General features: G+C 37.4%; 1 protein-coding gene across 2 annotated transcripts in view; it reads right to left on the reverse strand.

Moving 5' to 3' along the window:
* Positions 1-255: 255 nt before the first annotated feature.
* The window catches only part of PPARGC1A (PPARG coactivator 1 alpha), a 96133-nt gene continuing 80937 nt past the window's right edge, over positions 256-15451 (reverse strand). For both annotated transcript variants that reach the window (XM_080796109.1, XM_080796110.1), the window contains exons 11-13: positions 7019-7140; positions 6535-6686; positions 256-844 (exon numbers count right to left, since the gene is read on the reverse strand). In XM_080796109.1, coding sequence (XP_080652235.1) covers positions 741-844; positions 6535-6686; positions 7019-7140 — 378 coding nt within the window. In that variant the 3' untranslated portion in view covers positions 256-740. The remainder of the gene's footprint in view (positions 845-6534; positions 6687-7018; positions 7141-15451) is intronic.

Raw genomic sequence — 15451 nt, forward strand, 5'->3', positions numbered from 1 at the left:
GAAAGAGGGAGGGTGAGAGAGAGACAGAGAAAGAGAGAAAGGATATTAGTTCTACAGAACCTGTGGTTTCTTCGGGATTGTCATATCACCATTATGTTATGAGAGAAAGCTTGCTTCAAGTCGATTTTGCACTTTCTTAAAAAACAGAGTACGGAGGTCGATGCCCAGACATCAGTGGCTGTCATTTTAGGGTGGTTTGTGGTTGGTTGGTTAGTTTTCTTTCCTTTTGAATTTATGCTTTTTTTTTTTCTTTTTGAATAGAATATGAACATTTTGAAGTTCTAGGTTTTAAGTGTGTCTTCATGGAACTGCTGCCATTTGAAGTGGTTTGCCCTGGCACACTCTGGTCAGGTGCCCCCAGTCCCCTCCTGTGCACACATACTTCCCCTAAATCAAGCGTGCACATGCACGCACATACACACACGCACGCGCGCGCGCACACACACACACACACACACACACTCCATCACCAAGAGACTCCAGGGAAAGCAAAGCTGACACCCATGAATAAACATGTGCTTACTGGATATCCATTCTGTCTCTTGCCTCTTCAGCAGCTGTGTTCATGTAAACCATTGTTGTTGTTCTTGTTGTATTGTTGTTGTTTTGTTTTGTTTTTTATACAGAGAGTGTAAAGTAGGAGAAATTCCTAAGCATGACTTGCAATAGTCAGTTAGGGAAGGACGCGCTGTCCCGTGAGGTATTCACCATCCCTCTGTCATCTTCAGCCAGGGAACATGTTACCTGCGCAAGCTTCTCTGAGCTTCTTTCAGTAAACTATCGAAATCCAGAGAGTCATACTTGCTCTTGGTGGAAGCAGGGTCAAAGTCATCTGAGTTTGAATCTGCAAGAAACCAAAGCAAGGTTAGACACACTCGCGTTGTTAGTGCAATTGTCTAATTGAAGATCACTTGACTCAATAACAACTTATCCAATTGATATACTTCTAAAAATATACCCAACTTTTATTGATAGATAGATAGATTGATAGATTTTATGGGTATATTTATTTATTTATTTGTTTGTTTATTTATTTTTTGGGTGTGGGTATATTTATTTTATATGTGTGTCTGTGTGTGTGTATGTGTATATATGTATTCGCAGAGGGTATATATGTATCCAATATTTTATTGTTATATTATTTATATGTAAATATATTATTTATATTTATAAATTTATATATAATGCACAAAAATAAATATTTAAAAATACATATGTTTACAAAGAGAAAAGAAGAGAGAGTATAAGATTAGGCAATATGTTTACAGAGGGTAGGAAATGGTAAGCATTCATAACACTACTTTTTGACTCATTTTAGCCATAAACAATCCTGGAGGTAATCAGAACAAACTTTAATACTTCTCTAATCAATAGAAATGTATTCAATCAATACACTTTAAAAATAACCATGTCCTGCCTCCTTCCTGGCATATTAAATGATTTACCCAAGTTTCCTCAACAGCTCAAGTGAAGTGGTAAGAGTGGAAGTTGGAACTAATTTTCCTATTCAATGGGATTGGTTTCACTGAGCATAAAAGCCAGGTGAGTGGGAGGGAGAGACTCATCAGAACTTCACCTACTCGCCACCTGGCTGCTCTCCTTTCAGTCATGAGGAATATATGATCCATTTATCTATTCTAGTATCTTGGGATAACCCCAGCAATAAAATTCACCCCAAATTAGAAGGTATAGGGAAACACTTCATGCCCAGGGAAGGCAAAGTCAACCTCACTAGTACTAGAGGAAAAATACACAGGTATAAATAAAACCATGGTCTTCCTTGAACTAGTCCAAGTCAGCTTCTGTGAGAAGTTCCACATACTTCACATAGCCCCTTAACAAAATATTCATGTTTCAGCAATGACGGATATAAAATGAAATTCTGATTCTAAATATTTCTGAAATTCCTCCTGTGACATTTATTAAAAAAATCAGATATTTCTGCTGGTCTTGCAAAGGAGGAAAGACATCTTAGAAATACAATAGAAAGCCTCTTACAAATAAATTCATTCTCTTGAGAGCATTTACTTGAAGGGAAAACCAGTCCTTTCTGGGAAGTATTAACAATCCTACTAACAGATGAACATTTCTGTGTTTTATCCAGAATGTTACAAAGCAGAAATGTCCAAAGTGGCAGAAAAGTATATAGGATTAAATAATATGGCAGCATACTCATTGACCTCACAAGCTGTTTGGCTGAAAAGGTTACGTTCTCCCAAGCTCTCCAGCACCAGGCTGGTTTTTCGCCCTAGCTTCAAACTACTTTAGCCATCTTATATTTAAAGACAAGGAAATTCCTTCACTTTTTTTTTTTTCTTTCATTCTTACAATCCCTTGTATTTACTGACTTTTTGCCGTCCAAGTTTTTCCAGGTAAGAGCAGCAGGTACAGTGGGGCTCAGACATAAAAGACAGGACAAAAATGGCCAATCTTTCCTCATTAATATCTCACACAGTCAATTCTTAAATTACACCAGCTCCCAACCTTCCCTTCAGAGATAGCCTAAATGAGCAGTTGGCTTGTATCACTAAAGCCTCATGAGCAGCTGTCATTCCAGTCAAAGTCTTTTTTTGTAGACACACAGACACGCACATGCCAAGTCCTGCTCATTGCTTGAGATTAACCTGAAACCAGAATTCCACTTGCATTGTAAACAAAGTTACAAGAGCCTCCTGATGGCCAGAGTCTGTGTGGCATGAAGGTCAGCACAGAAACATCAAGAACACACATACAAGGGTTCCTGGGTGGCTCAGTCGGTTAAGCATCTGCCTTCGGCTCAGGTCATGATCCCGGAGTGCTGGATCCCGGATTGGGCCCAGCATCGGGCTCCCTCCTCAGCAGGGAGTCTGCTTCTCCCTCTGTCCCTCCCTGCACTCATGCTCTCTCTCTCTCAAATAAATAAATAAAATCTTAAAAAAAAAAAAAAAGAAAAAAAGAACACACATACAGATCCTTCCTCGAAGGACATTTTGAGAATATTCAAAATGTCTTAACTTTGGGTTACTCTATATCGAATCCAGAATTTCAGTGTTTCCATATTTTTATTAGCAATAAATAAATAAATAAATGGAAACAGTGGATCTCAAGAATTTCTTCAGTATGGAATATGATAGGTGGTATTTACATATCTATAATCACTTGCACAGGCGGATTATGTCACAAATAGAGATCCACACATCTTTTCTGTTGTATGAATACATGCTTACGTGCAGTTCCTGAGACAACAACATCTATGCCACCAAAGGATACTGCAGTGTAAGTAAGATATAATAGAATTTTGACAGGAAAAAGCCAAAAGCCGCTCTAATTATTTTTTAAAAATAAATTGTTATAAATAATGATGCCATATAAATAAAAACACATCACAATACAACTGTATTCTTACCACCTATAGAACTGTTGGCACAAAGCAGGCACTAAGATTAGAATTTGTTGAATGAAGGTAGTAATCTTGAACACCAACATTTAAAAAACTGGTTGAAAAACCTTTGTGTTAGGATCTTGGGATGATTTACCAATGAATGCCAAGGGTATATATAAAGTTATGTATATATTTGAGGTGCTGATAATGTAATACATATTTTGAGTTAGTAAAGACTTTGTGATGAATGTTACTTATTTCATTTTTCTTGTATGTTTAAGTATAAGTTCTGCACCATAACTAATTCCTGATAAATACATGATCATATTCTTAATACTGATCCTATCCTTCTCTTCTGGTCCTATAGTCCTATTCTAATTTCTATATTTCATCTTAAAGATTTTTCATTGAGGTCTTTGAGAAAGATCCATCTGTTTATAGGACAGTAAACAGATAGACTCACAGATTACAGATTCATAAAAACCAGGCTTACATCCTGGCTTTACCTAGGTAACCTTGATTGTCCCTTTCACCCTGAGTCTCACTTATAAAACTGATCATAATATTAACTTGGAATCATCACATTTTGAACTAATAGCGTTGTGGTAGTCATTGGGTGGCCCCAATAGTAGAAGGATGTGTAAGCTCACTTAATTTGGGGAGCAAAACATAAAAAAGGTCAATTAAATCAATCTAGCTAAAATGACAGTTCACTTTACTCTTGGTAAAATTAATCAATATCTCGTCATTTTTACTAACTCTCAACACACATACGTGTGAGCTCACAATCCCTCTGAATGTCCAATAAAATCTTATGTTCACCAAATTCACTGGCCAACCCCTGAAGCATTTAACTTGAACTCTTCAGGGAACAAACACGGGACACACATGAATGTACCTTGTTCGGTTCCAGATCTGGCCCCTTATGTTGATCCTTTCATTTCAAAATAACTTGACATTTCTAATTTCTCGTTGCCATCATTTTTTAAAATTATAATCATAGTTACTATTTATCAAGCACCTACTTTATGCCAGATACTGTGCCAACCACATCACAAACATTTATTTAATCTTTGCGACAACATTATGCGGTAGTTTACAAATGAAGAACCAGAGTCAAAGACAGCTTAATTGTTTGCTCAAGGTCAAAAGCTAAGTCAGGTTTCAAAACCAGGTCTGTAAGATTCCAAAGCCAGGGCTCTTTCCACTACACCATGCCTGTGCTCAGATCGACTACCCTTCGTGAAATTGTAGGGCTTGAGGGAATTGGAAAAACCCATGCTAGTACAATACACATCAAACATACTTTTCAGAAAATACAGAACCGGCTTAGCAACGGCGAAGTTTCTATTGCTGCTGGCGAGGCAGAAAGATAACAAGAGGGGAAGCATTCTTCTCAGAAATATTTCAGGGAGGCTCTGGTTCAATTTGGCAATACCATCCAATCCTCCCTCTCCCAGTGATGAATCGTGATTTGAAGGCCCCTCTAGGTAGCTTATTTTAAACTCTAGATATTTTGAAAGACTGGAAACACCCTGGCCTTCATCACGGAAGAAAATAAGTCAAATCAACTTAAGACTTCAATCCGTCTTGACTGTTTTTATCAGCTAACATTTGAACAAATGACTTGCCACCTTTTATATTTTCATCCCTAGGCCTCTATCTCTCTGACAGTCAGCTGCCTCCCCCTGCTTCATACTATCTATTTAGCTTGTGAAGTGAATTATAGCATATTCCCCGTGAACAATGCACACCACCTATATCAATTACTTTAGGAAGATATCACTTTGGCGGAGGGGAGAAAAAAAATCCCTGTATTTGGTATTCATTTCTTTCCTTATACAAGCCAAAGCAAGTGCAGACAGATATATAGTAATGCTGAGGAATAGATTTATATGTTAATTTTATGTGATTATTATAAATTGATTTAAATTAATTATATCAGGTGCACAAGACATTTGCCAATTTCCTTTCCTTCATTCCTTCATCAAAGGATTTAAAGGCTTAGAATATGTGCATTAAATAGGGAATGGAATGCAAAGGGACCAAATTAAAATTGGGAAGAAAATTAAGATGTCCATTTTGGCATTATTTATAATGCCAAAAAATTGAAAACTGAATAAATGTTTAGCTATAATGGAATGATTAAATGTAACGGTATTCGCCTAACATAATACTGTGCAACCATTAAAATAAGTTAATAAATTATTTTCAATCCCACAAATATGGTAGAAAATGAACTTACATAATATGAATTGAGAAGAGCTAAATTTAAGAATTGATAGATTGAAATTATGTGACCTCAACCAGAAGAAATTAGACATCTTGAGACAAAACGCTGGACTGTAAATCACACAGCAGATCTCTAGGTGATGGGCTGATAGGTGATATTACTATTTTTCCTGATATTTTTTATATTTTCCAAATTTGAATCTGTATAAGTTTTAGAACAGGAAAAAGGAATACTTACAAATGCTTTGGTTTCCTTATCTATAAAAGGAAGATAATAATAATAACAACCACCTCCCAGGATTGTTCTGGTAACTAAATTTAAAAAAAATGTTTGCAGAGCCCCTGGCATGGTGCCTAGCATATGAAAACACTGGGAAAAAATAGGTTTTTTCTCTCTCTCTTTTTTTTTTTTTTTAAAGAAAGTATAGTGTGATTTAGCATATAAAATTATATTTTCTTCTCTCAAGGTATAATTTGTAGAAAATGTGTTAACATTTTTAAGAGTTTGTAGGATAATAAGGAAAAAAGAACCAGAATAAATATCATTTTGCATATTCTGTTCCATAAGACAATTATGCTAATGCTAAGGTTTATACAGAAGGATTCAGGGCAGGCACAGAAAGCAACAGCACATTGCAAACCCATGCAAAGACACACACACACACACACACACACACACACAAAAACTGTGCAAACTTTCAGCATTTGGGAAGACAGTACAAAGAATTTACTTCTGCTTTTTGCTGCCAAAACCCGAGCCCTTTGCTTCTGAAACTGACTTATACCTTTAAAAAATTAAAAATAAGATAAAATCGGTATTCAAACATTCCCTCCAGCAAAATAAAGTGATGGTCCAACCCAATATGCCCACGATTTACGTCTGCTTCCATTTTGAGCCCTCCATTATGGATTCCTCATTCCACATACAATAAAATCCATACCTAGGTCTGCATAGTTAGACTTGAAAAATTGCTTGCGTCCACAAAAGTACAGCTCGAAGTCAGTTTCATTCGACCTGCGCAAAGTGTATCCATTTTCAAGAGCAGCAAAAGCATCACAGGTATAACGGTAGGTAATGAAACCATAGCTGTCTCTGCAATGGACAAAGAGGAGACGTTCAAAGCTCGTGAGGAAGCATTAACATATATGCCTGTAACCCTTCCTACTTTGGAAGACTTCGCCGGTGCCAATGTCTGAACCACTGCATCCATTTATCAGTGTGATTGTCCTGTCAAGCAGCTAAATACGTATTTCTGGGACAGGAAATCTCAACTAGAAAGATTAATAAATAGGGATAAAAGAAAATAAATAAGGTTCTGAACTCAACATGTCATCTGTCAAAGCATTCCCATCCTAGCAATCTTATGGCTATAATTTTTTACATATGTCAGTTTCTAAACAAGAAATAATCTTGAAGATTCTTACCCATCATCCCTCAGATTTACTGTGCACTCCTCAATTTCACCAAAAACTTCAAAACGGTCCCTCAGTTCCGTCCGTGTCGTGTCAGGTCTGATTTTACCCACATAAATCACACGGCGTTCTTCCTGGGGAGGGGGTGGGAGTAAAGAGAGACTTTTGCCAGTTCTGGAGATAGGAAGGAAGGTGCACCTCTACCAACATACCTAAATGGACAATCATGCATACCAAGAACCCACCAAGCATGCCGGTTAAAGCAAAACATCCACTAAAACTGAATGAAAAGATGACACATGACCCATGGTTTAGCATCCATTTCTCCCTGTTCTGCATTCACTCTTCCTTCCATGTGCCCCACTCTGATGCTCACTCTCTTCTGCTTTTGCTCCCCAGCTCTGCACTTTCCTCTCCTGAGCTTTGATTTATTCCAAAAGAAATAGGGGAAATGTGATCTGTTTATCACTGGACAGCTGAAGGATCCCTGTTAAGTACTGTAACCCTTGGGACTTGATTCTTAATCTTCCAAATTGGTAAGACACTGACCCATCTCACAAAACTGCTTAACTTCTCGTTTTACTCAGGATTCTCATAGTGAGATGTACAAATTTTGACATTCCTCAATCAACAATTCTAAACTCTAGTATAAATAAAAATCACCTGGAGTCCTTATTAAAAATGCAAATTATTGGGGTTTATCCTGGCAGTATTAAAAAAAAATTGGAAAAGACAATTCAATGATCTTCATTTTTAATAAGCACACCCTAGTGATTCCAATGCAGGTGGTCCAAAGACAATAATTTGAAAAATACAGTCTTAAAACGTAGGCTATTTTAAGCCACGGGTCTCTGAAGAATCAGAGCTATAAAAGAGGCTATAAATTTCACTTTGCCAGTGAATCTTATTTTAGGAACAGACTAGAAGGGTGTGGCCTAATTTTCACAAATGGAGTCAATATCATCATAATCTGAAAGTCTTCAGCAATTTATAACCTACAAAATATGGAAATAATATCTTATAGCCCAAGGGGGGACTCCTTTTTCACAAAACAGTAAAAAAACCTTTCTTGGTAACAAGAAGCAGTCCTCTATCGGTTGTTCTAAGAAGACAAGTCCAAAGGAGATGATGTCTCTCAAAACCAAGGAAAGGTTTTTCAAGAACACAAGGATTTAATATAAGGACTGAGCTTACCAACTCATCTCTACACCTACTAAGAACAAACAAGAATGAAGTGAGCTTAGGGTTGCAGAGGTTTCAGGAGGTGGGAGCAGAGACTAGGAAACACAGAACTAAGGCATAGATTTGCCCAAGAGTTTTCTCTGGATGTACTGAGAGTATCCTGACGTGGGTGATATAAAGAGTAATTTAGGCTTATGGCAAAGAGACGCTCTATGTTATTTCCCAGAACTCTTTCCTTTTCATATCCCCAATGTTTAGCAAAGGGCCCAGCGAAGAGAATTCAGTAAGCACTTGTGAAGTATAACTAAGCAATTAATAGAGCTTTTTACTCTATTTTATACTCTCCTAGGTGATCTGATCATCGTGCCTCATCTTCTCTTACTGTACGCAATGCTCCTATTTCTGTTTTCATCAGAGAAGTTCTGAGCTTCAGACTCCAATCGCCAACTGTCTACTTGACATCTCAGTCTGGATGTCCTCTGAGCACTTCAAACTAGACCAACATTCCCCAAACCTAGCTCTCCAGTCCCCCCCTCTCCCCCATGGGTCTTTCTCCAATGTTCTTGTGTCAGCGAAATTAGTGCCATCCAGTCGGGTATTCAGGACAAAAACCTGAATGCCTCTTCCATTCTTCCCTCTTAGTCCCCTCTAGACATCCAATCACTTGTTAGGCCCTATTGAATTTTACCTCCTACATATCTTTTTCTCTTACATCGCCCCTAAACCACGCTGCCAGCATCTCTTTCTGGACAAGCAGGCCTCTCAACTTGGATCCTCTGTCTATATTTGCCCTTCTCTAATCTATTCCTTCACTTCAATCTGAATAATCTTTGCTAAGGAAACAGGAATCTGATCATGTCAATTACTGTCTAAAACATATCAGTGGCCTCATATAACTTTAAGGAAATTCCTTAATCATTAACAGGACTCACCAAGCCCTGCATGGTCTGGACCTGTCTTCACCATGGTCTTCTCCTCCCACTTCCCATTCTCCCTTTATTTTCCAGTCACATTGAGCTCCTATCGGTCCCTCATATATACTCAGCTCCTTTTCTTTTCCAAGGCCTTCACGCCAGCTGTCCCCTTGTTCCTTGTAAGATCCTCCCCACACTGCCTCTCCCTCTCCTTCACCAACATGCATGTACTGTCTAAAATTACATTGAACACAAAAATCATTTCCTTCTGAGACTTGAGATGAGATAAGTCTTCCTATTAGTTGTTCTTACAGTACATGATTTCTCCTTTATAGTTCTCTGCCCAATTGTAATTAAATTAAATAGTTAATAGTTAATTCATTGTTTATGTCCATCTCTCCCTCTACAGTGAAAGATTCCTGAAAGCAAAAAGCACATCTGTCCTCTCGACTACTGTATTTTAAGAGTACTTGAAACATACCAGAGTCTCAATGAATATCTGTTGAAAACTCGATCAATCACCAATCAATTGATCATCTTTAAGTCTCACCCTTATGCCTACATGTAATCCTTACTCTCCGAGACTCTCTAAGACAATGGAGAATGAAAGCCAGCTTTGCTGCTTAATCACAGGGAAAAGCCTGTCCAGGTAGCTCAGCTGACTGAATTGACAAAGATTTCTATGATTTGTTTTATAGGTTTAAGTGGAAGAAGAATGGAGTAACTACATGTCTGCAGAGCTCTCACTCTTGAAATGCCTTCTGAAAATCAGAGGTGGGGCTCCACGGAGACACTCAATAAAACACAATTCCTCTGACAACAGGCATCAGGCCTAAATAATTGACCTGGTGAAGTAAAGCCAACAGAGTCGACTGCCTGGTTCACTTCCATGTAGATTGTATGTCGTCTCAACTGAAGGCTGGAATTGCATTGTTCCAGAGCACCCAGCACATCCTGGAGATCATTAAGTATAAAGGGATGGCGAGCTCATCCTGGGGCAGTGTTATACAGTGTTGTAAGGGAGTCATAACACCACGTTCCATTCTATTTACGCAGCCAGCTCTAGCCAAACAGCGAAATGGGATGGGACATTATCTAAACTTTCTGGCGCCTGCTTGCATGGGTGTTATGGTTTTTTACCTTTTTTTTTTTAAACGGGCCTTTTTAGGAAGGTTACTACTGTATAAAGTAAAAGGAGGGGGGAATGCAGAAGAGAGAGAAAGAAATTGAACCATCACAAAGAAATTGCTCAACTACCATTATGGGAATACACACAGCCTACGTATTCAAGGAAATTTGAAGTTAAAGCTAAAATCGACCATATGCACGTCCATATGCAGACATATTGGGACAGTCTCTGAATTGCTTCTTTATACAAAACTGTATGCAACAATGATCCTACAAAGAAGATAAACCAGAGGACCTTTTCGGATACTGATACATTCTGCAGTAAAAAGAAGACACAATCTAGATGGGAAAAACAGAAACCCCAAGGGCTGGTGCACAATCACATAAACTACCTATTTGTCTATCATCTCCTTTTATGAAACACAGGAATGGAACCACGTCTTGCTTCCTTACAAAGATCAGAGATTGAATACACGCTGAAATTCTCATTTTAGAAAATGATTAGAGTGCTTGGTTTTCCTAGTGCTAAAAATGAAACTAAAAGGCATCTGAAGGTCTAAAAGCAAAGACAAAAATCTTTCAAAGATTGGCCAAAATGTCTAGCAAAGAACCGATTATTTTTAACATGTTGCGGTTTTATTAGACAGATGAATAGATTCCATATCTTTAAAAAAACCTTAACATTTGCAGCCAATTTTTCAAGACATTAATTTCTAAACAGGAGATGAAAGGAAAAGAAATCAAAATGCTTAATAACATTTTCAACTTCTTAAAGGCTTGGAGGAACTCTAAACCTTTGGAAAAAGCTCCTTGAAAAATGATTTTCAGACCAGTTTTCACTATTGAGGAGGATGGAACATTCATCAAACATCTTTTAGCTTCAATTTTCACAGAAGCTAGTTTGCTGATGGGGTGGATAACAAAATCGAAGATTTATATTGCATTAACAGGTATAGTAAATCAGCATTACATCAAAATACAGAGGGATAAATAAAGAAAAATATGAACTGAAATTAACTGACTTTGCATTATCAAAATCTTTATCAAAAAGAGAACAGAGCCTCCCAGTTAGCTGGGGAAAACATACAATGGCTGTTTCTCATCAACTAATAAGCTAGTCTTGGTAAAAGGGATTTGACTAAGAGAAAGGGAATTTCATAGGGAGATTAACATTTATTGAATTCTAATATATGCCAAGTAGTGTGCTTGATGCTTCTGTAAGGGTGACCTCACTAAAATGCTCTGCAATGCTAGGTAACAACAAGGAGCAGCCTGCTGTAATTTCGATTTTGGTTCTCAGAACTTTTACTCTCCATTTCCAACTCAGGATAATGTAAAAATTCTTTCTCGTATACTAAGGAAACTGCATGTCAACTTCAGCCATGAAAGATTTATATTCATTTCCAGATTAGCTACCAACCCGACTTCCTCAGAAATTCCAAAGAAATCCCAAATACTATATGTGAGATGAATGGAGAAAATCTGTCATTTAAGGCTGAATGGTATAGTGAGGTCCTCCATCTAAAAGATAAAATGAGAGGGGGAGATGGTTGTAAAAAGGCACGTATGGACAGAAAGAAAAACCAAAACCTTGACAAAATGTCAAAAAAAAATGTGGGGTTTTTTTCTCTCTTTCTCTTAGTATTGATTACACTATCTAATTCTGCAGGCATTCAGTAAGTGTCTAATACTAGGGGGCACTATTAGGGGAGAAACAAAATGACCGCATCAGGTTTCCAAAGGTACTTGCCTCCAAGTATGACCCAAGAATACTCTTCCTTAGAGTCTAAGGTTGGATCAGTGTGAATAAATCCAGGCTAGTCTACTAGGGCTAAATGCAAGGAAACACACTGAAAAGCAGAAACTTTGGGACAACTTCCAATAAAATTGATAATTTCAAAATAGTGAGCTTCAATTAATTATAGAACACATATTCTAATCCACAGGAAGTATCTCTTGAAAGAGGTTTGGATAGAGAACTATTTTCTCCAAAAATAACAACTATGAAAAATTACATTTTTTTTTTCATTTGGAAGGAGCTGATAATTATCCGTGATGAAGCGCTGTTCCTGGCTCCTGGGCTGCAGACTGACGAAGGGAAGAGAGAAATGAAGTGGTACTGTCATTGCCCAGGCACACTCGGTTTGGGTTTCGAGCACTGAGCCATATCCTAATGTGTAGATTTGCCCTTTAAATTAACATCCCATTATCATGTTTTCTGGCAGGAAATTGTACCGACTGCAAATGGAGCTGGACTTAGAACTCCACAAGAAATGAGAGCAGTGACAGTTTAGACATTAAGTACCAAACTCTGGCTTGCAGAGTTCTGATTAACCTGAATGACTGTAAGCCTAGGAGGCTAAGGAAGGTGGAGGGTGAAGTGGTTCTTGAGAAAAGATTTTGGTGGAAAATGGAGGAAAGGAGCAACCAAAACAATGGCAATGGTCAACCACAATATAGGATTCTATGTCAGTAACTACTAATTATCAGCCTTTTCTTAACTCTCAGATTTGGGGCAGTCTGGATAAAGACTTTTAGATGCATAAGCAATGAAAAAGTATAAAGACTTCCTAAATCATCTCCCCAGGGAACACAAAATGACAGAAATATATACCACAAGACAAAGGTAGCAAAGACTAATTTTGTAAAATATCAATTATTAGATGATTTTAACATTGTTTTTCATTTCCTTTTCGAGCTTCTCCTTTGCTTGTCCTCTCATTATATGACTGATCTGAATTAATAGATAACCAGCACCATACCCTAGATATTCCAAACATTAATTTGCTACTTGTTCAGTAATTCAAGGATGTCTCAAAAATATGAAAGGAAATCACCTACCCAACCAGCTTGGGCAGACTGTTCTATTTCCTTTAGCCGTTTTGTGAATGACATCTCAAGCTAAACCAATCAAATGAGTCAAAACCCATTGCATGTATCTCTGCACCCAAGTCCATAAACATGCATTTTGCAAATGCACTGTGGCACAAGAAAGCAGATCATCTTGAGGAAGGAAATTGATCAGAAAATCTTTCCATGGGTGAACTCATTAAGTAATTCCACTATGCCTTTAAGATAGACTTTACAAACTTTATCATGACTTGTAGGTCACTTTAAGGCTCTGGCTTCCATACGGTCATGAAAGCCAGATCCCTAAGACTCACTTCCTGTTGCTCCTGTGCCCCAGTATTCTGGTAAAATGACTAGCAGTTTCCCAATATACCTTGCTCTTGTCCAGGGACTTAGTGCGAGCTCTAGCTTCTGCCAAGAATAGCAATGTTCAATAAAAATATAATGCAGCATATACAATTTTAAATTTTCTAGGAGGCACATTTTAAAAAGTAAAAAGAAACAGAAAATTTAATTTTAATAATGTATTTTATTTAGCTCAATATATCCAAAATATTATTGTTTCAATGTCATTGATATAAAAAGTACTAATGAGGAATTTTACACTTTTCTTTTGAGCTAAGTCTTCGAAATCCAATCACATTTATTAGCGCATCTTAATTCACAACTAGCTGCATTTGCTGTGTGCCCAGCGGCCACCATATTGCACAGCACAGGTGTAGAAAACCTTCCCCCTCTTTCTCTTTCGATTTCAGAATAATCTCACCCTCTCTACAGATGCTCTCTGTCACTCTCAGGTCTAGGTGTTCCCACATTTGCCACAAGAGGACCTTGAACCTCTCTGGATATGTGGACCAGGTCCTACCTAATTTTTTGTCCCAAGCACTTAGCAAATATTTGTCACATAAAGGATCATGAATTTTCACTCATGTTAAGCAGAAATAACATATCATTGTCCAAGAGGGGATTAGTTTAAGAGTAAATCCCAAATCTTTATATTAAGCTCTTATTAACTATAGTCCACTGTGTTGATAAAGTAAATAATCTCTATGTCCTACTTTTGGGGGTGGTGGTGTTATTTTAATCTCCTTTTCCAAAACAAAGCAAAACAAAACAAAAAAAACCTCAAAGTGAAAATTCTGACAAATGCTTAATTTTTAATAACTTAATTTAAGCCAACTTGACATTTGTACTATAATAGTGACCTCAAGGTTTCATTTGATGAGGCTATCAATTATGGAATGTAAACCAATCACATTATCTGATGTCTTGGAGAGAGCCAACTAATGAAAAGACCCCTCCCTCCTTTTATGCACTTTTGTTGATTATCTGGCACTGACTTATCTTTGGAAGAAAGAAAAGAAGCACATGCCATATAGCTATATTTATCCACAACTTTGGATATAGTGGTGTATTTTGCCCAAATGAGCTAATACATCATGAAACTATTAATCTCTCTCTTCAATGTGATACTTTGGGGAAGAAACATGAAGGATTTTATAAAATATGAATGTGCAAACACTGAAATAACTATTTTCCTACATGCTTGCTCAACATGATTCTCTTTTGTAAAGATTAACTCTAATGTGCCATATTAAAAGGCTTTGTAAACTATATGGCATTATATAAATGTGAGTTATTATAATTATTGAACAGGCTATTAATTAAATATAGCAAAATTAGAAAAATTGAATTTTTAATTTTCATTAGTCTTCTTAAGTGTTAACTAATGACACTCTGGCAGCTCTTAATATCACAGCTCATTTGAAAGTTGAGAAAAATGAGCAAAAGTGTTGTAATTTGCACAAGACTTTTGATTCAGCCTTAGGTAGATTCAACATTAAAGGACAGCAAACACCCTAGACCTTTAGCCTAAGTATTCAATCACTTCTCCCTTCTTCTCCTTGAGAACCTGCAACCAACAAGCCTCTCAGTTCACCTTTTCCCTCTGGTTGATAACTGTCAGCTACTGCTTGATTTTGACTCCATTAGTCAGTTCTTTTATGTAGGTTTTTCAAGATTTTGTGGATGGTAGGAAGTTTTCTTAGAGGCACTATATAAATCTAACCCTTACAGTGAGCAGTCATTTCCCTAAATGTTGGTTACTTTCTATGCAAGATAGGTGAAAAGCTGATCTAACTGAAATGACTCTTAGGAGCTAGCAGAGATAGGCAGCTGAAGTGAACGAAATGGTGCCACTTCTGATTGATTACTCAGGGCTCCCTGAAGCACTGAGTTGGGAGAGACCTAAAGCTTCCCTGAGGGCTGAGTGGGAAGAGTTCCACAATTGATTAGGAATGTCTGCCATGGACAAGACTGACAAGTGGAGTGATGGGTTTCTGCCATGGGAGGTCTAGGTTGATAAGCAATA

Source organism: Martes martes (assembly GCF_963455335.1).
Source record: "Martes martes genome assembly, chromosome: 2".
NCBI lineage: Eukaryota > Metazoa > Chordata > Mammalia > Carnivora > Mustelidae > Martes > Martes martes.